The sequence below is a fragment of the Condylostylus longicornis genome, unplaced genomic scaffold (genome assembly GCF_029603195.1).
Source record: "Condylostylus longicornis isolate FDR11 unplaced genomic scaffold, ASM2960319v2 ptg000010l, whole genome shotgun sequence".
NCBI classification, from domain to species: Eukaryota; Metazoa; Arthropoda; class Insecta; order Diptera; family Dolichopodidae; genus Condylostylus; species Condylostylus longicornis.
This window is the reverse complement of record NW_026577979.1, coordinates 18933643-18961556: the sequence shown is the minus strand read 5'-3', so window position 1 is coordinate 18961556 and position 27914 is coordinate 18933643. Positions and strand designations below refer to the sequence as shown.

The following is a 27914-nucleotide window of genomic DNA, read 5'->3' as shown; positions in this document are numbered from 1 at the left end:
TAAGTATCTTTTTCGTTATTTCAGATTCATTTCCAAATATGCTACAACAGAAGCTTCCCTATGCAAATAAAGGAATCGTTATTTTCTTGCAATAACACTACTGCTTAACTTAATAGAGACTTAGAATTTTTATATCTACTTTCAAAATTCTACAACGTACATCCTAAATATATGCAATTTAATTTAAACGCGTAAATTTAAAATAATTTCCTTTGTGGAACAAATCCACAAAGCAATTTACTTTGAAGATCAGTGATTAATAATAATAAAAGATCAGTGATTAATAATAATAAAAGATCAGTGATTAATAATAATTAACGAATAGTTCCATTATATTCTTTGTCATATCTACATTGTTTTATTTTGTTTGAAAAAATATGCACTCTGTTTGAAAAAATAAACTGCATTTGTTTGTAATTTTAATCAATTGCCAATGAAATCATTCTCTTTAGTTGTAATTGAAAATATCTTTTACGCAGGTGTGTTCAATATTATGGTACATAACGTCTGTTAATGGAAAATAAAATAAACACGTGGTTGAAATAATATGTCCATGATATTTGTATAGGTTGATAATTTTAATATTATACAAACAAACTAAGGTAGTTTAATCGTTTTACATTTTTGGTTTTCCATTGTCTAATGCGTTCTTGTATTTTTCTTATCACGTTAACAAGCATTTGTCAATGTAATGTTAATGAATTTTTATATATATGTATACATTCTGCTATAAAAACGTACTAAGACGGCGGCTTGTATGTATTTTTTTTTAATATTTTAAAAGGATAACAAATTTTTGAAGGAATGCATGCGCACAACCTTTTAAGAGATTTTTCGAATTTCGAATTTTTGCTGAATTTTGCACCCTGCCTACATACTTACTTACTAAAATAATTAGAGACAGCAATATTAAAATCACATGGTATGATTTAAAATTCATTGTTATTTGAAATGAGTACATTTTCATCACTTTGTCCATTTCTCATGCCGATTTCTAAGTATATGCATACATATATACATACAGATATTAGATAAATTTAAAACGGGAGCAGAACGCAAAATATGTACATAAGTAATTTTACACCCTAAATAAAAGTAGGTAGGTATACATACACATAATACTTTTTTCTGAAGGTTTTACTTTGAATATTGAAAGACTGTATTTGCTTAATTTCAAGGACATTGACTTATTGAAATTAAGTTTTAAAGCTCAATTTTCGTTTGTCATATTTTTTGTAACAAATTTGTGTGAAAATTCGTATTAATAAATAGATTAAGTTAAAATGTTCAATTAAAGAGTATGTGTACTAGCGTTTATATAACTTTGCTCTCAGAAAAATTTATCATAAAAGCAATTTTTTTGAGGATAACATTCGTCATGAAGGCAGGATGTTCAGGATTACATTGGTCTGTTCAGACAAAAGGGTATTACGGTAAGGTTCTCAAACATATTTGTTTCATTGTTCTTTTAAAGATAAAAACCAGATAAAGAAGTAAAAATTTTAAACTAAACAAAGGGTAACAAATATTAATAATAAAAGTCTGATGAAAACATAATGAGTAAGTTAAAAAAATTAAGATTGATGAATTAATTAAAACGGTTTCGGAAATTTTTAAAAATTTGAATCGTTCGAATTACATAAGTGATTATATTAACACATACCACACAGCATTTGTAAATAGCAAATTAAGACATATAATTTTAGTAAATCTTTTTGTCGTAATTTAAGCATTCGAAAAACACATTGAAGAAGCTTTATGCGAATAAACAGCTAATTGCGTAGTTTTTAAGTATTACTGAAATTTACAGGGATTTTACAGTAACAAAATAAAAAATTTATTGATAAGACTAAAAAATTTTTTAAAAAATAAATAAATTATTTTGGGAAAATTTTTAAAAATTCCATTTCAAATTTAAAAATTAAATTAAATTTTTCCACTAGCTCACTTACTTGAGCATAAAATGACCTCCTTGAAACGTTTGCATACTCTTTAGTTCTCCTTTTTCTTTATTAAATTCCATTTATAATTATAATAACCATGTGATGTTGAACTCTGAATTCAGACATTTATAATATTGTATAAATTTTATAACTAATATCAATAACAAAACATGATATGAGAGTGGTACGTATTATTTTCTATCTACACTACATAATATAAATAAATATAAAAACAGGTAATTTATATACATACATATAATAATCATTATGTGTAATGTTTCTCTTACTCTTCTTATACTCTATTGTGAAATGAATTTCGAAATTCTATTTAATATTTTGTTATAATCAAGGTAATGGTATGATATCAATGATGGTGTGATGAATTATTGTCTGAATATGTACCCCCTTATAGTATACGTTCGTTTGTATTATACAGGCATATTTCGAAGAAATTGTAATAGAGAATAATGTGAATAAGAACTGCAGTATTAATTTGCTGTGCAAAAAGTGAAGTCGATGAAGACCAGAAACGACAAAATCGCGCTGTTACCGCGGCTTAAGTTGTCTGGAAAAAATGTGAGTGAAAAATAATGAAAAAAAAAAAGAAAAAATAATAAAATAAATACATTTTATGTAATTTTTATTAATTAATTTTAAAACAAAAACAATTTTGTAAAATATTTACATACATACATAAATTTTTTAATTAAAATATCAGCGAAAATTTTTGAATAATAGTTGATTATGAAAAAAAAAATAGTTGAATTCAATTTTTGAAACTTTTGAAAAATAAGAGAAAAAAAGTTAAAAATCAATTTTTTTTTGTGTTTGTCTCGATTTTTTTGGTTTTAATAAAAATATTTTGATTTTTTAATGAAAATTTTTGCTAAGAGAAAAAAACTTTTATCTATTTTGCAAAAAAAAAAATATTTCTTACTCAATTGTTGTGTTGAATTTTTGTTTGACTTTTTGTTTTTGTTAAAATTTTTTTAATTAATTTTTTTTTTGGTTCAAAATTTACGATTTAAAATTGTTTTGCACAATATTTATTATTAAGAAAAGAAACTTAAATCATAAATACAGCGAATTAAAATATTATATTTAAAAATTTGTAATTAATTCATAATTTAGCAATTAAAATTCAAATAAAATGAAAAATGTCAAATGACAAAAAATGTTCTCTTGAAAGGAAAGCATAAATGTTAATATAGAAGACACTATTACTCAATAATTATTCTAAAGCATAGAATTTTTGTTATTTTTTTTGTATGATTGCTGTATAAAGTATAGTTTACACTTCATACTTTTCAAATTTCGCGAGAGTAAATGTAAAAATTAAGAAATTGCAAATTGATATTTAATTTAAAATAATAATTGAATTTTTTTGGACTCTCTTTAATTGAATTAATTACAAATTAAAAAAATTAATGATTTTATGAAAGAAAAGTTTATTAAAATTTTTCTCTGAAAATTCACAATATTTTATGTAACAATTTGTAAATTGAAATTTGTGTAAAATATCAATATATGTATATGGTTTTTATGATAATTATATTATGGACACTACATGTAAATGTGAATGAATAGACGAACAAGTAGAAAGTAAATAAAATTAAATGCTATTAACAATTTATTCACTTCACGCTTTTAATGATATTTTAAAAAAGTTTTTAATAATTTTACATAACAAATTTTATATAACAATAATAATTATTGTTGTTCCACGTATTACATTATTATAGGGCTAACACTGTAAGCTTTTGTAACACTTGATTTAAGAATCAATATGTTTCTCTCTGATTCGTTCTTAAAATTTTTATGTGAGTTAATTATAAAATGTCTAAATTTGGCTTAAATTTCAATTTTCTAGTTGGTATTTTGTGTTCATTATGTACATACATTATAAGAATGCACATACATACATTATTAAATAATGGTGTAGTTGATTTTAACAAAAGACAGATTCTTTTCAATTTATATATTAAACTATGAATGTCATCCATATTATGACATGAAAAAAAATTATGATTATGTAATTATGTATGTATTTTATGTGATAATTCTCGAATCGAAAATTCAACATTATATATTAATATCTAGGAAAATCAAAATCTTGAATTACAACATCATTCTTAGTTAAATAAAGAAGTTTATGTTATATATACATATATATATAAAATAATTTATATATAATATATTGTATGTATATATATATTCGAGAATTTTCATATACAATATAATTTTCATTTCACTTAAAATATGTAAACTGCACCTTAATAAAAGATAGTTTTCTATGAAATGTCAGAACAGCAACAGAAAATCTTTATATCTCTGTATACATATAAAAATTATAATATTGTACATATGTACACACATACTTAATATATTTTAGTACTATAAATGTATCTTTAAAAAAAAATCGATAAAACATTGAAATATAATAAAATTCTTCATTATTAAGAAATATTATGAAATATTAGTTAAATTCTCTTTAAATTTGGAAAATTTTGGAGGTTATGCAAGAAATTTATAAGAAAAAACTATTTAAAAAATCTTTTATGTGGGAAAATAGGGGAAAAATTGTGAGCAAAAACTAATACATTAAAATTTATTATGAAATATGCAATTTTGGCAGTACTTTTATCAGTACTTTGTAATTTTCAATGTAGCCAATAATATTAAATTTATTGACTGCTTTACGATGCATAGAATCTGGAAATTTTTTGTTTAAGAATTTAGAATTATTTTCTTGAACTAGCTATGCAAAGACGAAGATTTATATTAATAACTTTTTTCTATATACAAAGGTTAAAAAAATTATTTTTATAATCATATGCTTTCTTGTCTGCTAATTTCATAGTGTAGGTTCCATTTTTTTTTATCACAAGGCTTATGGTACTTTGTCTTCATTTTTATCATTTTAATAGTTTTATATTTGAATTAAATATATTTTTAACTTTTATACTAAGCCTCACACAATTATATATTAAAAATGGACATTCGTTTCTTTCTTTTTAAACTTGATACAAGGTGATTTTAAAGATTAAAATAAATCCCTTATATTTTAATATAACATTATAATATATATATATTGTGTATTTAAATGTGTGTGGTTAAATTCATTGAAATTCGTCCTTGAGACTGAAAACGATGTACATAATAATGTACCCGTACCTACAAGAAAAATTTGAAAAAAAAAAAACAAAAATTAAATGCAAAATTTCATATACATTATATACGTATGTATATAAGTATGTATGTTTGAATTTAGTTATGAATGTGTTGGTGTACGTGTGTATATAACATGAGGGTCTTAATAATTTCACAACTCATAATATACAATATTGTTATAATTCAGGAGTGTGCTTATATTTTGTAGTTCTCTTATACACATGTAAATAGAAAAAATACAGCAACAAAAAAAGCAAAAACAAAAAAAAAAAAATAGAATAGAAACAAAAAGGATAATAAAATTTTGCAATTATTTCTTCTTGTTTTCTTTTTGTTTTTGATTGGTTACGTAGAGAAAAAGTAAAATGTTTCAATTTTTTTATGCTAAGGGTGAATTTTTTTTTTCCTTTATTCCTTGGTTATCTAGAAACTTTCATATTATGTAGGTATAAGAGACAAAAGATTATTGTGTAATTTTATAAAAAAGAATTTTCAATAGAATTCAAATAAAATTATTCGAATTTTACATTTTATTTAACGCTATTGAAAACGAAAAGAACTTTTCTTTGTTTTTGATCCCTTATATTACATTTGGCGTGTCTGTAAAAATACTTGTTTAATTTCCAACCAGACAAATTGGGTTTTTTCTTTTAAGTGGTCTGTAAATTTGTATAATGTACGTAATATAATGTTTTCATCAAAAGACAAATAAATTTAATTATTTGGTCTTATAACAATTGAAATAAATTTGCAAAAGCAAATATTTTTCGATAATTTTTAAGATTTTAAATTCCTGATCAAAGTTATATATTTTCGGTTAGGACCACGTGGGAAATAATAGTCATTGTGTATGTATTCAAATACGTTTGTATGTGTGTAAGTTTAGGAATGACTTAGTTTTCTCATTTACATCACACATTAAGTAGACATAGCTATCGATAAGTTAATCACATTTTTTGGTTAAGCACCGATTTGAAATTTTCAATGGCTATGGTGAGTTTACGAAAGAATATTTGCGTCAATTTGCATTATGTCATAGAATTTAAAATCAGGAAACAAGAAACTAATAAAAATAGTTCTCTTCCTATTATATTCAAGTTTTATTTAATAAAAAAAAAGTTTTTGTATAATAATAAATTGTGTTTGACATTTTATTAAATGTTGAAACTTTCTTAAAAGTTCATAAGGCACAACAAGACTTGTTAAACAAATTTTCATCACACCTACTGTTCAATGCATACAGAGAACATAAAATAAATTGGAAAAGTGGAACAAAAACGTAAATTGTTGCACACACGAACTAATAGTTTAAAAAAAAATATATAATTTGATATACTGTATAAAACTTTGAAACTGGTATATTTTTCGAAATGCGAAAAACTCAAAAATTCTTTTAATCTATTCCATTTTTTTTCACATTCACATTTTTGCACTTAAAACAGAGTGAAAAAGAAAATTAAAAAAGGATAAAAAAAGTCAAACAAAAAAAGTGAAATTTGAGAGAGAGAAGTGAAATGGATAAGAGGATTGTAGGTGTAGGTTATTCAAAACATAATTATATATTCAAAAAATATAATATTATACAAAATCACATTTACATACTTACATAAATATTTTAACTTGACCTATATAACTATTTTCCAAATATGGTAAAAATTAAAAAAAATTTTGTATTGCACTTATATATGTGCTTTCATACGCCTTGGTTTTTTCCATCTAACAAATGTGTGCATAATAACGTACATATGTATATACATACACTTGAGAATTTTGAAGATATATTAATATTTGTGTATATAAATAGTTAATTTGTTGAATCCTCAACTTGATTTAAATTCGTTAAGTATAAAAGTACCGGCATTTAAAAAAATTAAACCTACGTGAAATGCCCTAGCGTTACGAACAGTAAACAGTTCAACTATTGTTTACAACTTTAGGAGTCTTATATATTGTAAGATTGCAGCATTTATTTCATTTACATCTAGTGTATCAAAGAAATAGTAGTGACTTGCCATTAATTTTAATTAAATTATTGGTGTTAAGACAACAAGCTGACTGTTCGATTTTACATTTTTTGGCTTGCATTGTACTATGTCTATTCAAACTATTAACATATGTCAAACGACATTATGTTAATAAAAAAGTGGCAGCGCGCACTGAAGAAAAATCTAATTAATTAGCAGGCGTGATTTTTTATAATTTTCAATTTTAAAATTTCAATGTTAAATAGTTCCGCCAGTTTCAATTTAAATCTTTTTTGCTTAAGTTGAGTTAGGAGCTATTCAAAGATCATTCTTGTTCTTGTGTTTCTTACAGTTGCTTATTTTTACAAAATTTTTAGAAAAAAGTTCTCTATACCTTAAAATATGAAAAAATTCTAGTTCTCATTTTAAAATATGACGTACACAATGTATGAAATCACAAAAACTTAAAAAAACTGAAAACTTATCGCTCGGATATTTGTTTTACAAAAACAAATAAAATACTTTCCTTCAGTTTTACGGAAAATTATTCTATACGTTCAGAAAAGAAGAATTTCGTCCTTGTACAACGAAAATAACAAAGAACGAAAGAATTTTTTTGTATTTCTTTTTTTTTTTTAACCCACGTTTTGCTAATCAAATTGATGACGTCTTCACTTACGAGTACATATATCCTTTTAAAAAAAAAAACCAAAAGGATGTGAAAATTTAATTGTATTTGTATAAAAAGGATATTAAATAAGCGAAATGCTTAAGTTTTAAAATGTGTTGTAAGGAGATTAAAGAAGGAGTATCTTCTACATATAGCAGGAATATCTTCTATAATGAAAATTCATACCATAGGGTTATAGAGAAAATTGAATTATTGATGACTAATTGATTTGTTTTTCATAATGAATTCAACAATTATATAGATTATAAAACAAAATATAGTACCAGAAATTTAAGGACGCATGTTACAAACTATAAAATTATAGAATATTGATTATTAATTGCATATACGAAGTTTATTTTGTATGATTTAATGTGGTTATCTTGAGATATTTTACAATATATTTAATTATAATTTGTAGCACAATTTTGTTGAACTCGAACAAATTGTGAACTCATTAGCCGTTCAACTATTTTGTTCACTCCATGTGATATTTTACAAAATCGTTTACTTTCTTTCATTTTCTATGTGTCTATCAGTTATTAATAAACGAAGAGTGTATGCTCTAATACACTCTAAGCTAATTATATTAAAAGATGTATGATATTTCCTCCGATTGTTTGTTAAATAGAATACATATTTCACCTTCAACAATTTAAGTTTAGAAGAACCGGCGTTTTGGCTAATGGAAAGGTTTTGTTCAAACAATTCTTTGGTTGTCATATAATTTTGCATAAATTTAGGAGCAATCTTACAAAAATATTTCAAAATAATTTTAGATTTACATAAGTTTGATCTGTTTTAATGATTATCAATTAAGTTAAAGCGCATACATAGGTATACTCAAGTCCAGAAAAATTGATATCTTGAAAGTTTTATGAGGTAATAATTTAGGATGAAGGAAAAGTTAAACGAAACTGTGTTCCACTAAAATAATACTTGTGAGGTATTAACATATAAGAATTCATACTTGAGACATACTGAAGTTACCGTTTGGAAGAAAAATGGTTTAGAAAACTAATGAAAAATGCAATTTAAGATAGCGCGGTTCATCTAAAGGCTCAATTAGGTAGCATGATATTTATTTATAGTTTTTATGATAGGAGAAGTTATTCGTGACATTTCTACATTTTTAGAAAATTAGCTTTTGATTTGAGCGCTGTAATTTTCCAATAAACCGAATCATCACCGCAAGGAATTTGAATAGAGCAAAATACGAAAGGATTTCATTCTGGCGAAATAATATGTTAACTTAAATCTATTTATGAACAAATTGTTATTTTTTAATTTGGAACCATGTAGAAGTTTTGTTAACAGAAATAAACAAGCATATAGAGCGAAATTAATAGGACGAAGCACCATGTCGTTTTGCATTACATTGTTTGCCTCAAATATATCAAACCAAGACAGTTGAGTATTCCGGAAATCTTTTTCGGGACTTACGAAAATGGAATGAAAACCGAAACAATGCTGGTCTCTTATAAATAGTTAGTAATTAATTTTAATAAAAATTTTATTCTTTATTTATACTTTAAATATGTAAGTACAATAACGGCATAATTTTATATTAATTTGTTGGTCGATTTTTAACATCAATCGTATTTCGTTGCTCTAATGGTCTATTATATAAGACACAATTTCAAAATTTCCGGCACATTCTAAAAATAGATCGAAATTAAAACATAGCGAAACAACAATTTTATTTTTTTGCGGATGAATTGCGATTTCGCGATTTCGCGATTGTTTGAATTAAAAAACAAAAATGAAAATTCATGTTCCAAAATTTTCATTCTCTTCTTTGCACGTTTTTCTTTTTAATATTAAAGAACTTTTTTTTCTTTTTTTATTTTTATTTTATAAATGAAATAAGTGAAATAAAGAAGGTAAAAATTTGTTATATAAGACACTCAAATGACCTTCAACAAAACAACAAAATCAACAAAGGTTTCTTTTAGGCTTTTTTGATTCTAACCTTAAGGCTTTCATGTCAGTATTAATTTAACATTCAATATTATTGTTACTAAATTAAATTTGATACAAATGACGCGGCTTATTTAAAAATTTTATAAAGTTTTTGTTTGTTACGTGATTTAAATTACAATTTAAAATTTTAAATTACAAATATTTAAAAAAAAAATGAATTATCAACTAATAAAACTTGTATAATATAAAAAATATGTTTGAATATTTGAAATTCAATTTGTAAAAAGACACTCATTCACTCTGTGTACAATCTGTGATTTTTTTTTATTTAAAATATTGTTAAAAACTTTTAATTCACAATTATCATAAAAATTAACAAGCGTGTCGTGATATTTGTTTTTTGTATTTTAATAAAATGTCGTGTTTAGCTTAGATTGAAACATAAAAACAAAAATATTGAAAAGGTGAAAGGTAAAATTTAAATAATTTTATATTTTAATAAAACTATAATATTTAATATTTAAGTTAGAAAGCAGTAGGTAGCTGTTGTGACAATTATTATGTGAACTTGCTGATTATTTTTCATTATAAAATATTAAAAAAATGCTAGAAATGTTATTAGCAATTTGTTGAGTAGAAATTAATATTGTGAATGAAAAATATTCATATTTTGTTTCTAAAATTTGTGTTTTACTTTCTGTTAAGAATTCTGGTTCAATATACTACCTATATCAGTTTTATTGAAACCTGTTGACTTGTTCTGTTTTATTAATGTAAAAATCATTTTAACAATTTTGTGAATAGAAATAAATTTTCTTCTTCTTAATTCAGTTGAACTAAATCTCAATTTATGGTTTTTAATTTTAGAAATTCAAAGTTTTTTTGCATCACATTTTAGTTTTTCTTTGAATTCCTGTTTGTTAAAAAAATTTAATTGATTAGATTTAAGAAAAAACCATCTTTTAAAAATTGCCTGACCTGGACAATTATAGGTACTATACCCCAAAAATATGAGTCTGAAACTACAGTAACTCTTAAAATAGTTCAATAATAAACTTATTAAAAAATTTGTTTTTTAGCTTCAATTATTAAAAATATTAATAATTTTGTATTTACTCTTAAGCAAAGTAATTTGTTGTGCAGTATGTTGCGAAAAGCGAATAATTATTATAAAAAAAAATGTGAATTTTTTACAAAACAAAATTACAACAATAAGAGCGTTCATATTGCACAGTCGACCACGCTTTAATTCACATGCTCTTGCTGCATGAAAGTTTATGTTTTATACATTTAAGGTAACCCTCACTAAGCGGTCAAAACAATTGAAAAACCTTTAAGGAAAAAAATTATTTAATTATTTGTAATGTTACGGAATAAAAAGCAATGGCAAATATTATTAATAATATGCAATTAGCAATTATGTTGGTCATATGTTGAGGTTTCATCATTGTGTTTTGTAGTATAAACAAAAAATCGGCATTTTCGATTTAAAATTTATAATTGTTTTTTAAAAATTATATTTTTTTGGAAAAATTTGTGCATAGTAGTAAAATTTATTTAAGCCTGAAAATTACAGAATATTATTAGGTCTAGAAATGAAGTTCCCGGTTTACCATTGTAAAAGAGAAAAATTTTTTAAATTTTTAATACAAATTCTTTGAGGGTTCGCACATGGTATATACGATCATTTAAATATTATTTTAAATCTTAGAATTTAAAAGTTAAATATATTTTACAGTCTGACCTGGATTACAGCCTCTGTAATAATCTGTGTGTCGCATATAATCTTTATGAAATTCTTGCAATAATGCAGTGAATCATTTACATTTTAACCTACAAAAAATTAAGTTTAAAATTAAAAATTGTTCTACAAATTTGAAATTTGTTATTTTAAATATAAGTTCCAATCATTGTTCTTTGGTCTTACTTTCTATTTTGTAATACAAGAGCAAGAAACCAAAGTCTTTTTCAAATCAATCAATATGAAAATCAATTTATTCTATTTTAAATTTCTACGTTAGTATGTAAAGACAAAAATCGGAAATACATTTTGATTTTAATGACGTGCATTTTACATGACAACACAATTAATATTTCGGGAAACTACAGAAAAATAATCAAGCAAAAATCTGAAATCTTTATACTTTTATATTTTATAGAAAACATTGAAATGTTCAAGTTGAAATGCAATTAATTTTAGCGCTTTCTGTGGAAATTGTGGTTAATTTGTAAATGCTTTTTGTAAATAAAATTTAATTTTCCATTTTTATAGTTTTAATTCCGCGGATTGCATTTGCTTTGTTATATTTTTTTTCTTTTATTTTTAAGTTTGACGCAATTTCACCTTGAATTTTTTATTTCTTACCTTCTTTTATTTTCAGTTTCTTTAAATTTCTGTTTACGATTTGAAGAATTTTCATTATTGATTGAATTTTTAAGTTTTGTTATTGTGATTGCTTTGGATTTTTATTAATTAATATTACATACTTACAAGCACATACATATATATGAATGTGTTCAAATATTAGATTAAATGTAAAATAAATATTTTGGATAAACAAAATATTTTGAGTAATGTAAGTACATTTTTCTAAATAGTATTGAATGTAGCCTCACTAAATCTATAAACTGTTCATAGTTAGTCTAAGTATATTTAATAAATAGTGATTTCGATTAAGATTTTATAAATTTAAATTTTAAAAGTTATTTTTTTTTTAAACGAAATTATATTAAGAGTAATTAAAATTGATTTAAAGAACTTATGTATATATATTACGTATAGTGGCATAACAAATTTATAGTATACGCTCATATTCTTGTTGTAAAATATATTTTATTTTTGCCCATATAGATACGTATGCATTTGATTCCTTGAAGATATAAATGTCCTGATAAAAAAAGTACCTAAATTATGTTTGGATCAACCCAATGGGCTGCAATGCGTTGAAAAATCTAAAACACTTTTAGAAAGCCGTCTTCTACTTGGATTTTCCTCTTTATATAATAAATCTAAAATTACTTTTAGGGTGGTAAGAAAAATTAAAAAAAAATCCTTGCCATAATAGATGGTAGCCCTTACTAAGTTAAATGGGTTAAAAGAAAAAATTATATTGTTAGAGGATAAGGTTTTTATCGTTAGTACTTTGTTTTTATAAGAATTTGGAAAATCTTGCAATTTTGGAAAAAAGAGAAACCATAAATTAAATATTTGTTTATTTTGAAAAGGCAGGAGATGGAATTTTGTTTTTCTCCGACATAATTTATTACTATTTTTTTTAACGTTTAAAATGTTAGTCTCTAAGGGACAATTGCTTAAAAAAATTCGCAAAAAATAATAGTTGCATTTGTGATGCGATGTATGGAAGGACTATAAACGTCAGGTCGGCAAAAATTTTCGACTAATAAAATACGTTTGAACTAAAAATTCACTTGTTTAGAAAGTTCCGGCTTTCCAACTTTCAGAATGTATGGAAGCTTTATAAATAACATAGGTGAACAAATTGACAGTGTTAAAATAACAAACCCATTTTTAAAGTTTTGCTCGAAATATGCTTAAAAACAAGTATATTGAACAATATTTACCGTCAATGCAGATAATTTGACAGCAGTTGTAATCATAAATCGTGTACGTTATATATGAATCCACATCTAATTTCAAGCTTTACTTTTTTTCAGACATAAAAGAGATTTTTTCATTAAATTTTCTTCCACTTTCAATAAAGGGACTGTTGAAAGAGCTATAATAATTTTTCCTTTTCCTCGTATTGTTGTATAAATATTGGATTCTCCACCTGCTATTAAAGTTCTAATGTGTTCAAAACTGTTATTGTATATTGAAATTTGAATTATACTATGACACAAATAATTTTAAATATAAAAGTACAGAATTAATATCGATGAAATATGATTTATTAATGATAATTAATATCGATTATTCATTTAAGCTCGATAATATAAAAAAAAATTTCTAGGTGAAATTGAAAACTAATTAAAATATTGTAAAGCAAATACAAATTATAAATGATTAATGTTTACACTAATTGAACTACATTAGTCTAGCATAAATAGCAATAGTATTAAAATAAAATTATCGTTACGTTAATGAAACGGTAATTGTGTCAATACTACCATTGTAATTAATATTTGATGGGCATTAGCTATAAATATTTTTTGTTATTTAATTAATTTATTAAACAAATTTTATTATAAAATGTTTAATGTTAAAAAACTAACGAAAATTTAGACAATCCCGACCATTCCAATCAGTGTCACAGTTCCAATCACATAATAATTAACTCTATTTTAAATCATTTATGTCCTTCTCTGCTGAAAAAATTAAATGTTTTCTGTTTTTGAGTAAAACTATTTTCTGTTATATAAATAGTTTATATAAATTATTTCTGGATTATTTTAAAGAAAATGGTAACAAAGTTTTAATACAATGAAAATTAATATTAAATATACGAAAAATAGTCTTTCGATTAAAGTTACTTTAATTTTATTTTAAAATTTCTGAACCATACATATAATCTGTATATTAATGTTAGTTTAGATGCATATGTTAACGATTCAATGGCATGAACAGCTGTGTACATATTTCGATTTCTTAATTTCTTACATTGGTTCTTTTAAGCAAGCACGTAGTGATGCCATAAGAGCTAATTTTGTATTTGTATCGAAATGAATACATTTTGCCTTAACTTGTAAAGGATACCTAACACAATTTTTAAAAATTTGTAAATCAAAACTTTCAATGCAGAAAGTATCAAAAGTTTTATTAAAAAATTTTAAAAATTACAGTATATCCAAAAGAGCATTGCTTATTATTTGATTTGATTATTTTGTAACTTCTTTTTATAAAATTTTAATTCTTGCAATTTAAATTAGTAGCCAATTGAAATGTGATTTAATTTTTAAAAAAATAATTTGAATGAAACATTAGTGAAAAAAAATAATAATTATTAATGAATATAGGCACTGAAAATAATATTAAATGTATAAAAAAAGTAATGCAAATAATAATTAACGTACTTTTATAAAAAGTACTGAAAATTGTGGTAAATTATATATGAATGAAATTAGTTTTTAAGAATAGAAACTTAATCTGCATTGAAACTTTTTAAATACTCATATTATTATATGCTATGAGTTTTGATACATTTTTTAATGAAAAATTCAATAAATATTTGTAGGCAAACGCGAACACTGCCCTTATTACATTTTAATCTGCGAGCTACTTAAGAACTGTTATGTTATTGAACTCTTATAAAAAAAAATTTGATTTTATAAAAAATAATTGATTTTTGTTTAGCAATCAACAATTCTAATCCACCAATTTGAAATATATACTTACCTCTCAAATTATTCATACGATAATTTTTATCTTAGCAATATTTAGATATAATATTAATCAATCTCGAATCTAGTTAAATGTGCTGAATGGGTTGCGTTTTGTCTGTTAATTTTGTTACTATTTTTACATATGTAAATACACAAAACACCCCCTCCCTGTTCCATATTAAAATGTGCACAAAATAAAAAAAAATAGAAATTTTCTATATTTCTGAAGGGTTTATTAAAAAAATTAAAAAAATTTAATTAAATCAAAATAAATCCTTCTAACATATTGATAAATTTTAATATTATCAAAATTTTGCTTATCTTTAAGAATAAATACAGAACTTATCTTTACAAAAAAAAAAAAATTGAAATTCTCGCGAACACTATTTTGATTTTCGTCTTAACACAATATTATGCATAGAATTGTATGTTGGTATATGTACAAAAACCTACGGTATTTGTATTCCTATGGCATATGTACAAAATTTTTTGGTATGTTTTTGTTTTTTTATTCGAATTAGCGTCGGAACATCAGTAATGGAAATACAATAAATTTTTGTGTACCGCATTAATACTATATTAGTTTAATGAATAGGAGCAATGGAGGAAATAAGTGTTTAATCACTCAAATTTCAAAATTAATTATAAAAGCTAAAACAAATTATTTTAACAGTGTTTAAAAATTACATTCCTATACTTTTACACAAGTACAGGTATTAACAGTACATTTCACATGTGAAGTTTTTAGTTTAATAGAAACGTACAATCATATTATTCTTAATACGTTTCACTTGGTTTAAATATAACCTTTATTGCTTTAAAAATAAAATCAACTTTAAAATTAAAGATTCTGTGCTGTAAAAGCTAAAACCATTGAATAGTGTCATATCGTTTTAGGATTCGTTTTGGCGAAGAAATGGATCAGAGGAAAAAGAAAATTGTACCATATAATACAATTGTACTGCAACATATTTTTTAATCGCTGGTTTAGTACAAATTCTCTCTTTTTCTTTATAGTATTACTTCTCTTCATTGCTCTCTCAAATTGTTGTAGTCATCAACAAAATATAAACACGTAATCATTAACTTTTTCTTAAAGAACTGTGAAATAAAAATATTAAGATTTTTTTCTTTCTTTTATCAATTATTTAATTATATATATAAATTATTATAGACTTACGTATAAATTTCAAATTAATTTTAATGAAAATAAAAGTAAAATAAAAGAAAAATTTGAAGAAGCTTTTGTACCCTGATTTTTTCTTAACATATTTTATGTACAATTGAATAAAGAGCATATTGTCATTGTGAACATTCTAAGATATTTTTAAACATATTGTGTTGTGTGTACTTTTATGATCAGTGATTTTACGGATGATAGTAAAAATATAATAAAGGCTTTCTTTGTGTCAGTAGAGTAAAAACAAAAAAATCGAAATTGCATCGGCGACAGTGCGGTTACTGTTATAGTTATTACACTAAAAACCTATTTTATTTTAATCAGAAAAAAAAAAGAAAAAAAAACAATAATAAAAATAAATAAAAAATTTGTATTTTATCGTTTCGTTTGGTGCGGTTTCTTGCGATTGTATTCGGTTTCTACGCAAACCACAAACATTTCAATTTTTATTTATAAAGTAAACAAAATATTGTACTTTAAATTAAATTTTTTTTTTCATAATTTTTTCGTATTTTTTAAATTTCATTTTTGCATTCTTTGTTTTTATTAGTTTTATTCACTTGTAATTTAATTAAAAAGAAAAATTTCATAATCGTTTAGAAATTTTTGGCGTGCTTCACATGAAGCACCTATACACGTAATTTTATTTATATAAAAAATTTGTAGATCACATACCTTAATTGTTGCATTAATTATTTTGGTAAAATAAGTGATTTTAGCAATATTTTAATTTAGAATTGTGATATTATTAAAATTAATTTTAATAAATTTGAATTGTAGTTTGTGTTTATAATTTGCAAAATTTTTTATTTTATTTAACGTGAATGCTCATTAGAAATGCATTTTAAATTATAATATATTTTTATAAATCCGATTACAAATTAAATATTTAAATTAAATTATAATACAAGAAATTTGAAATTAAGTGATTTGAGATTAAATTAGAAATTTTTTTATATTCTAATAACATTATAAACATATTGTAATTTCTAATTGAAAAAGTGTTACCGTTTTGAAAATTTTTTTATGCAAAATTCTTAAAATATTAAAAGTGTCTTTTTTTAATAATATTCATATTTTTATTTATTTAATATATCGACGCACCTTATATACACGTGTACATATATATAAAAACTGCTATTATTTTTAATTTTTTTTTTTAAATAAATTGTGCATAAATAAAAATTTGTTGCTATACTCAATAAAATTCATATAGTATATTGCTTAATTGTTATAAACTGTAATGCAATTAATAAGTCAGTTTTGTTTTACGATTTTAAGACTGCGTTTGATAAGAATTTCGATTTAAAAAAAAAAAAAAACAAAAAAAAAAACAAGTTTCTTGTTATCATTATATTGTATATATGATTTTTATTTAACTAATTTATGCTCTTTGTTTATATCTAATTTATTACAGTTAATGTATACATAATAATAATTCAAGTTATATACATGCATACATACATACATACATGTTTAATATTTTATTAGTAATCATAATTTTATCTACATACATACATATAGATATATAATTATATATTTATTTTAGTTATTCTAGTTTTAATTAGATAATTTTTTTTAATGATAAGAAAAATTATTCCATTTATAATCGCATTGATCAAGGAAATGAATTAATCCGATATTATATATAGGCATTTGATTTCTCTGTTAACACAATTTGATATTTAAAATAATTTAATTTCATAATTTAAAGTGTATAGTAACAAAATATGAAAGTTCATTATCATATTTGAGTATATTAATATTAATTATGTAAAATAATAAATAAAATTAAATGATTTTTAAATTGAATTCTTGTCATATTGGATATTAAATAATTTAGTCACATCAAGACATTTGAATGCGTTGAAGTTTCATGATTTTTCTTCTTTTTTGAAGTGTTTGAATTCTGGTAATACTTTCTAAGTACTCATATATTCTGTAAATACTGTAAATGCTAATAAAATTGTGTACATTAGGTACCAATAATTTTTTACTAAGAAATGCAGAAAATTTATTATATTGCCCTTAACTGTGACGGTGACTATAAAGTGATTTTAGGTATTTTCAATATAAGTTTTAAAATTCTCATTTCAACAATTCTTAAATATAAAATAGATAATAATATAAAATTTTCTAAAACGTATTTACCTACATAATAAAACACATTTTTTTATGTAATAAAATCTTATATTAATATCTAATTCAATTGTTATGTATTTTTAATTTTACACATATACATTAAATTTTAATGTATTTAGAAGTGATTACGAAGCCTTCCTAATATCTAATAAAATTTAATGCACATGACAATTCTATATACAGCTGAAAACGCACATTTTCAACATCAAGAAATTTTTTAAATTTCTGAAGTGTTATAAATAATTTTATAACACTTCATGAGATTGAATTAATTAAGTATACGATAAATCTAAAATAAAAGAAATTGTATTACAGATTTTTCATGTTATTAATTTGTAATTATCGATATAATTCAATTTCAATATAAATATCTAAAGGAAATCTTGCCTATGTATGTTAAGTGATGCGCAATGCAGCAAAAGTTTGATAAAGTTGGAATGTACTTCACTAAAATTTTCTATAATTTTTTTCAAATTTCGATTGGGTTGAGACAAAAATTATCATTTCAATTAAATGAGTACTTTTACTTTGTATTTATTTTAATAAAAATAAGGCTGTATATTTTTTATTTAGGTAAAAATTGTGCCGAAATAACAAAATAGCTAAAAATGTTTGTAACTAACAGAATAGTTGTATGCAACAATAGTCACCAAAAGATTTTCTTGTATTTGAAAAGATTTTTCTTGTATTTTCAATTCAGTGATCACTGTCCATACAATTACCACTAATTTTAAGAAAGGTTTGTGCTATTTTGCACATAAATTAATATAGTAAAATAGCCTTTAATATAGTAAAATGAATATATCGTAATCTATTAGTTTTTCTTACGAACAAAATCTCTTACAATATTCAAAAAATCTTGATATTTTAGTAGGTTATAGAATTTTCTTTAATGTTTTTTTCCTGAGAGTTTCTTTAATTTTTTTGATTTCAACCCCATTCTGGTGACACAAGAGAAAGCTTTTTTTTCTAGTTTATTTTTTTTCCTATATTTCTTTTTTAAATGCTTTTATTTTTGCATGAAATTTTGTGCAACTAAAAATAGACTTGATTTCTTTGCATATACATAAATATGTACACACTTTTATTCACATAACCTTGACATTGTCATGTCATAAAAAATTATACAGTGTTGGAGAATTATAATTAAGAGTCAAAAAAATTTTTTTTAAATCGTGTGTTATTACTTCGAGTTTCTGATAAAATAGAGGGAACATTAAAATTTTTTTTGTTGAGAAAAAAAGATTGAAGTTTTTATAAATAATAACGAGCTTAATATACAAAATTTTCAAAGTTGTTGGCTTGATAATATGCAAGATGGAATAGTAAGTTAATAGAATTGATATTCACAATTTATATCTTTTAATATCCCGTTTTTCAACAAAAATTTGAATTTGAAAGCTAGCTCAATTTAATTTTACATAAAACGATTTGTAAAACCACTAATAAAAAAAATCCGATTAAACCAATGGTTTACCAAATAGCACATTTTCTTTAGAAAAGTAATACTTTTATGTCAAAAATATTGCATACGTTTAGGACTAAATTTATTGGAATTACACGGTTAATTAGGCTAGTCAGTTAATATGTCTATGAAATTATATATTTTTATATGAAATCGCATTTTGAGAAACAACAACTCAAAAGAGGAAGCTGTAGCGGGTGATAGGTAAAAACTGTTTTCAGGAAAATATATTTCTGGTAAGGTTTGCATAATTAATGAAAACTTTCATTTTAAAACGGGTAAGACTGCTTCAAATAAAAAAACAAAGACGAACGGATTAAACGAAATCAAATAAATAAGCGCATTTTTAAAAGAATTTAGTCGAAAACGTCATAAAAATTATATTTCAGTTGGAGGAAAAAAAATTTTACCACCACTGATTTCATGCTGAGGTGCTAGAAATGAATTTTTTTTATTACAATTTAATTTCACAGTGCAGTGATTTTATTTTTATGTTCACATTTCAAAGCAGTCTCTGTTATCTAAACTAAAATATTATATGTATGTATGTATGTTCTTTGTGAATTTATATGCATTTTGTTTAAGTATATACAAACATACATTATATAAATAGTTGTATACTTGATTGTGTACTAATGAAATGATGCATTAGCATTATACGCAAAAGTATAATTTTTTTATTGACAGGGTTAGCGCAAACAACAATATAGTGATTCTTAAATTTAAAATATGATAACTAAATTAAATGAATTTTTAAGAAAATCCATTTGAAATTTCAAATATTTTTGATTTACTTTAGTGCATCATTGAAAGGGAACATTTGTAGTAGCATAAAATACCAATTCCATAGAAATAATTATAATTATAATATTGAACTAGAACTAGATCTGTTTCGATTTTTCGCTTGATCAATCTATTCCTTCAGCAATAAATATGAATGTAGTTTTTGTCAGAGGTTTTCAAAACTTCATAAAGCCAATTTCTGCTCACACTTTCATATTCTTTCATTGGCAGAGAAGGTAGACAATCAAAGTAAAGATCTAAAACTTCATATTATCTACCTATTTAAATGGATGAACAGAAGCAATTCAAGAAAAATGAAATACTTGAACTTATTGCGATTTTATTCTGCAGACTGCGTTATTTAAAATAAGAATAAAAAGATTACCAGAAAAATTCTTCACCATTTCTTTTGTTGTTTGCTTGCTATTTTTTTGCTTGCTTTAGAGCTCATTTTGAGAACATTGTGTTAATGCGCACAGCTTTACATGAAAATGTTTTTAAAAAGAATTTCTTTTTATTCATTTATGTGAATAATAGTTTGTACGTATATGAATATGTATTATATATTCTAATTTATAAATTTTTTTAATGCAGTTGTGACGACATTAGGGCTCATATTATTGACATGCATAGCTATGCACTACATATGTACATACGAATGCATACATACATATAATATGTGTCTCTAGATGAACATTTTTCTAGGTTAGTGTTATAAAAACCTATATATAGTAAGGAATTAGAGACAAATAAATCTTGATTTTTTTTTTAATTTTAGAAAAGAAAATTCTTGCAATTAAACCTATATGTACAATAACCTTTTACAAAGACGCTATGCAATTGTGAACTTATATTTTGTTTAAGCTTTAAGGCGTCGATAAAATATTCTGTATCAATTAAATTTTGTTTTACAGTTTTTGTGTATTATTTACGACGTTTAGTTTAAGTTAAGGAGAATAAGTTTTACATTTTAGTTTTCCTCTGCAACATATTTCTGCAATATCTTGAATTCACATTGAATTTTAATAAAATGTTAAAAATATGATCTTTGAATTATAGGTTAAAAATTTTAAAGAAAAGCTTTGATTAATTGTTGCTATTTTTAAAGAGTTTTATATTACGCGAATTGTGCTGCACTGTTGGTCGAAGTACCCCCAGGATTCTCGAATTTTTCAAATTTTTTAATTTACTCCTGACTGAATAAAGTTATGTGGGGCTTTCTTATAGCTTATTAGTTATGGCAGAAATTTATACTATTCCAATTTTATAATAAAAATTGCTGAACTGGACTTTGTTTTATTAAATTAACAGAGAAAAAGATGCTATTGACAAAAATGCTATTAAAAAAGTAAATTTTTAAAAAGTTTATTGTAAATTGCATTGATTTTAGCCTTTGCTAATGTAATTGTAGTTTAATATGAAAAAATCAAATTCTTATTAAAATTAAAAAATCAGAATAAGTAAAAGTAAAACAAAGCTGACGAAAACTCATCAAAATAAAAACAAAACTAGCGTAAATAAAATCTAGCAATTAAGAAAAAAATTTTATATGAAAATATTTATTTTCGTGCCCAACAGTTTCTAAAATTTTTAGATAATATTTGACTTTACAGGAATTTCTTGTTTATTGATTTAAATTTAGCTTTCAAAATTTTAAAATAAAAATATTTTAATTGAAACGATCATTGGATAAATTGGCAGAATGCGTCGCAGACAAGCATCGTGTAAGGAATTTTTTGTTCATTTTTCTTAATTATTTTAGTTTTAATTTTGCTTTTAAGTTACTTTTTTAGTTGTACAGCAGTTAAGTATTTTTTGCATGTTTATCAATTTATTTAAATTTCTTATATAAAATAATATAAATTTTTAATTTGCTATTTGCTTTGCTTTTGTAGCTTTTTATTTTTAATAGTTTTAAGAAGTTTAAAATTAACAAGAAAGGGGTTCGTTTTCGAACCACAAAATAATCATTCAGTCTTACTGTTGATAAACTTTATTAATAAAGCATTAATGCTTCGATGTGCTCATTTCAATCACTTTATATTTTGCTTTATTTAGTTTAAATTTAAAATAAGAATTTTATTTTTTATATTTATTTTTTACCTATATTTACATTTACTTACTATATTAGTTTGGTTCTTGGAGATTTTGAAAATCTGTTAAATAAGGTCCATGTTCCTAAAAAGGAATTAAAAAAAAATTGAAATTTTTTGTGAACTAAAAATCATTACAAGTTGTTGGGCTAGATTTGGAAAATCTTTGTCTCTCACATGGATAAATTGTATGTGACCATAGCTCGCATATAGTTTTTTTTAAAACTGAAATTTTTCAAATTTCAAGGAATCATAATTTGGAAGACAAAGCCTTCGATGAAGAAAAAATATTGTTATTGTTAATAATATTGAATAAATATTGAATATTGTTATAATAAAGGAGCTGCAGTATATATGTAGATATTTTAATCAAAAGAATTAGCTACAAAACTAAACATTGCAGTCAACAGATTCATCAAGATCTATTGGTGTGTAAAATTTTAGATTTTTATATTTACGGGGCCAAAAGTTTTGTGTACACAGACATCAGAATAGAGAGATCTAACAGTTATCAAATAGAGTAACATTAAAAAAAAAATTAAGTAATTTTTCGAATTATTAGAAATATGCAACTTCTTATCACATTCCTGCCTTCTAATCAGGTACTTATTCTAATAGAATATTGCAAAATGATATATTGCAATCTTAAATAAACGATTTTCCTATTGATTGAATTCATCTATTGTTGGTTCCGTGTTTTGGAACCAAACTTTTAAAGTGGAATGGTAATAAATTGATTTAGCTTCTAAAATCAACATAAGAAGGAATAAAATTGTTGAATTTATAAATACATATCTTTTGACAAATTATCGTAAAAAAATAGTGCTTTCAAAAATATTTTGAGATAGCTATTAATTAGCTATTAACTATAAAAGCAAAAAACTATTCTGACCTTCACATTATTTTTCTAATGAATTAAAAAAAAGTGAATTTCTTTTGACGTCATCATTAATTTTTGGGTGCATGTCATGACTAATTTGAATTTTAGATATTCTATAGTGCAGTTTTATTACACTGTCAGGATAAATTTTTAAAATAATTTGTGGTTTTTTCGAATAAATTTTATAATTTCTTAGAAATTTCAATTAAATATGCAATTGAAACTTTAATTGATGTATACACAATGTTCATAGTATCGGATTCCCCATATTAGCAGTTAATTATTATTCGTGAACAAAAAAGAAGAAAAGCTAAATTTTGAACGTGAATTGAATTTTTTATTGCTTCTCGTTTTTTCTGTTATACGTGATTGTGCTAGTGTGCCTATATATAAAATTGCTTTTTCTGATTACCTGGGAATACCAAACTAACGTTCTTATAAGTATAACTGTCATTCACATTCAAATAGTTTGAATTATTTTTCTTATATAAAACATTTTTTAGTATAAAAGTTTTTTCCCTTTTCATAAGTGATCTCGTCTCGTTTTGTATGTATTTTAAGAACAGTTTAATAAGAAATTTCGAAAAATGAATTAATCATTATGAAAGTATGAGTTTTCTTATTGATTTATTACAGATAATTTTCAAGTGAAATTGTATTTACTTTACGGAAATAGTTACAATAAAAATAAATGAAGAAAGAAAAAACATCAAAAATTGCACGAGCACATACGCTTGCTTAAGTAAAGATTGATTGTTTAGTTTTGGGAAATATTGAAATTTAAATGAGATTTCTGTTTTTCCCCCCTTAAAAGCAGAATTCTTTTGGTTTCATTTATTTAAACATTCATTGAATTCAAATTCTTTAGACAAAATTTGAAAATTTTTAATTCCCCTTGTTTTCGTTTAAATCCACTTTGTCTTAACATAATATTCAACAACATCCATTGTCATTGCTATTGTCATAAAATGTGTACAGTAGCTAAAACATTTGGAAATTTTTATTTTATACAAAAAAAAAAATCCCCAAAATAAGCTGAGTTCTTTTTATTAAAGCCTCGTAAAAAATATGTGTGTAGAATAATAATTTTTGTTAAAATAAAGTTTAAAAAAGCAATTTTTAAAAAACATTTGTACACATGCATACATTCTTATGTAAACCTGTGGCATATGTACATAAATATCAGAGATCAGAGGGTAGCTTTTGAATAAAATAAGAGATAACTAACTTTTATTTGCTATTATCCTGTTCAGTGCTAAATAATACAGTAAAATTTAACTTACTCAAGCAAGTCATTCACCAACCATACCAACTGAGTGAACATTTGGTACAATGTTTCGTTTATTAATCCTATACTTGTGTCTTCTACTGAGAGTAAATGTGTATACAATTTATGAAAGGTCTTTACATCTCGGCTTGTAATAAATTTAATTTTGAATGAATTTATCTTACCTTTTACCTGTTTTACCTGTGAAATTTCAGAATATTAGCTACTGTTACAAAATAAAAATATTTTTTTTTTAAATTTCAGTAAATTTCTTATACAGATACTAATATGTTTAAACAAATTGGTAAAATGCTAATAAACATATCTAAAAAGCTAAAAAGATTGATAAACATACATACTTGCATTATGTTCCACAATTTATTTTTCACTTTCATTGTAGTGTAAGCTTTTGCTCCTATCAACGCCTATTACTCTGTAATATATGTCATTATAAACTTGAGAAACTGCAACTGTATGTTGCATAAAAATTGTATAAATAGGCATTGAAATTTACTTACCCATATAATGTCATATTTTTAATGACATTAAAAACTCATTTATGGCAACTTTAAAATTTGTGTAAACTAATTCAATTTATTTCCACCTCTCAGATACTCAGACTCTCAGACAGTATTAATTTTTTAATCTTTTGTATGGTGTTGAGTAAATGTCAATGATGATTTTTTATAGAAAAATATTTTTATTTAATTATAACTGAAATTATTTATAGAGGGCGCATTTGAAAATTTAATTCTGTCAGAACTTTCTAAATATTCAATTAATTTATATTTAAAATTTTTATTTACATATGCTAAAATAGCATAAATTGAATGCATACAAAAATTAATTATATAATTGTTTTATGATGAATGTTGGAATTTTTTAATGGGATTATCAGAAAAGCTTGAAAAATTTATTCAAATCACTTCAATCACAGTTAAAGTTAAGATGGAAATATGCACATACAATGTAATGTTTCTGAATACTTATATCACGATTTTCCACAATTTAATATTATATTTAAAAATTAAGTTATTATGGCAATTATGCATGACAAATATTAAAGCAATGATTCGATTTGGAAAAACTTTGTCATTCCCTTTAATGAATAATTATTTTATTTAATAAAGTGAGATGACAATTGTCTTATTGTCTTATATTAAAATCCCTGGTTTTAAAATCACAATAATGCGGTGTAAATACCATAATCAATATTTGATTATATTATATACATGTACCTAGAACTATCGTTAGGTAACCAATATGATAATTAAAGACATATGAAAAAGTATACAAAATTTTTAGATGCAATATTCAAATACAAAAATGTATTTACTGTTTTAATTTGATAAAAAATATTTTTAAAAAATCATATAAATTTTAAGATATCTAACAAAACATAACCACTTAATTCCAAATTTATTGGTATATAGCAATGTTGGTATTTTTAGTCAAATTTCTTGAAATTTTAAGAATATTGCATAATTACTCATCGTCCTAACATTGCCCATAAATTTTATGTCATTTTCGAAACCGTAATGCCTTATATAACCGTATTTGTAATACATATATAATTAGTCAATCGAATTAAGGATTTAAGGAATCAAACCCGAATCTGTTTCCGAACCTATTCGACTGGCACTTAAATCCAGCATGGTCCAATTACACTTTTCAAATTGTCACACTATTTTATACATTTTGGAATTTTCCAAACTACAAACTCATTACATTAAAAAAATTTTAGGAGCTAAAGAATTATTATCATAATTAATGCATATTTTAATACCATTTTTATGTCAAACATACTGTGGCAGCCCAAAAAAATATTTTGTTAGCATTATTATTTTATTTTAGCATTATTCGGTTGTATTTTATGCTATGACAATATTTTACTGCGAATTTCAAAAAATAAAGGGAAATTTTAATATCAAAGACAACACTAAATTTTTTAAAATGAAGTTTTTCTATTGAAGTTTACAATACCATTTTGTTTCATCAATTCATTCATACAATGACTGGGAAACAAATTAATTAATTCAACTTTCGCTTTTCAAACTAATTTTATTGTAAATGAAAATTTTAATTACTCTCAACATTAAATTAAAGTTCAAACATAAAAATTAACTTTTGTTTCATAAGTAATTGTTTGAGTTCTACTTTTGTATACTAAAAGTAATGCGCACTTGATTATAATGCGATTAAAAATCAAATAATCATAAAAGATCCATAAAATATTAAACTTTTATCATAAATTTATTAATTCCTAAAACTAATCACCATAATAATATTGAAAAGATTAGAAATCATTGAGGAAAATTTAAAAAAAATCAATCAATTTTATTATAAGTAACATGTGCATAAATTTTTAATTAAATAAAAGTTCAAATTAGTATGTATACAGGGTATACGAGCTCCAAACGTCGAACAAAAATTAATTATAATGTCGCAACAAAATAATTATAATCCGAGTTGACCACTATGCCCTCATTTCTACAACTATTTTTTACGAAGTTGTCTTTAACTGCCTCTGGATTATCAATAAAAACGTAAAAATTAGACGGTTTTCAAAAATTCCAATTTTAAGACTTTATTACCAGAGAAGGAGAGCCCACAAAGCCAGTTCTTACTAGGTGTTTTTTGTTTGCTTCACGGCATTCTATCATCATGCTACTTAAGTACTCTGCCGAATCTCAGACACTGTGTAGACTTTATAGTACAGAAATATCAAAACCCAATTAAAAATATTTAATTTATTAACGTCTAGCTATATAATATTGTTGTTATTATTCTTTTTCGGAATGTCAATTTTTCATTACTCTAATTTGTTATTTATTTACAGACACAATTTCAATTTATTTATTTTGCCTCTTCATACAATACTAAAATAATAACTAAAATATCTAATTACTCTATTTACACTCATTCACCAATGTTATAAAATAATCAAAGATTAAAAAAAATTTTACAATTAACTATTTTGTAATAAATTAATAAAATAATTATGAAAATATTTTATGTATTGTTAAAAATTAAATGTAAATTTGAAAATTTTTTATTATTATTTTTTAATTGTTAATTTGTTAGGAGTGTGAA

At 23.5% G+C, this 27914-nt stretch overlaps 1 protein-coding gene across 2 annotated transcripts in view; it reads left to right on the top strand.

The window, feature by feature from the left end:
- Nucleotides 1-2454: 2454 nt before the first annotated feature.
- Nucleotides 2455-27914, top strand: part of LOC129619137 (solute carrier family 41 member 1) — an 85303-nt gene continuing 59843 nt past the window's right edge. Inside the window, exon 1 of one of the 2 annotated variants that reach the window (XM_055534230.1) lies at nucleotides 2455-2519. In XM_055534230.1, the coding sequence (XP_055390205.1) occupies nucleotides 2460-2519 (60 nt within the window). In that variant the 5' untranslated portion in view covers nucleotides 2455-2459. Of the gene's footprint in view, nucleotides 2520-22188; nucleotides 22306-27914 lie in introns of those variants that run through there. The other variant, XM_055534231.1, reaches the window with a different exon arrangement.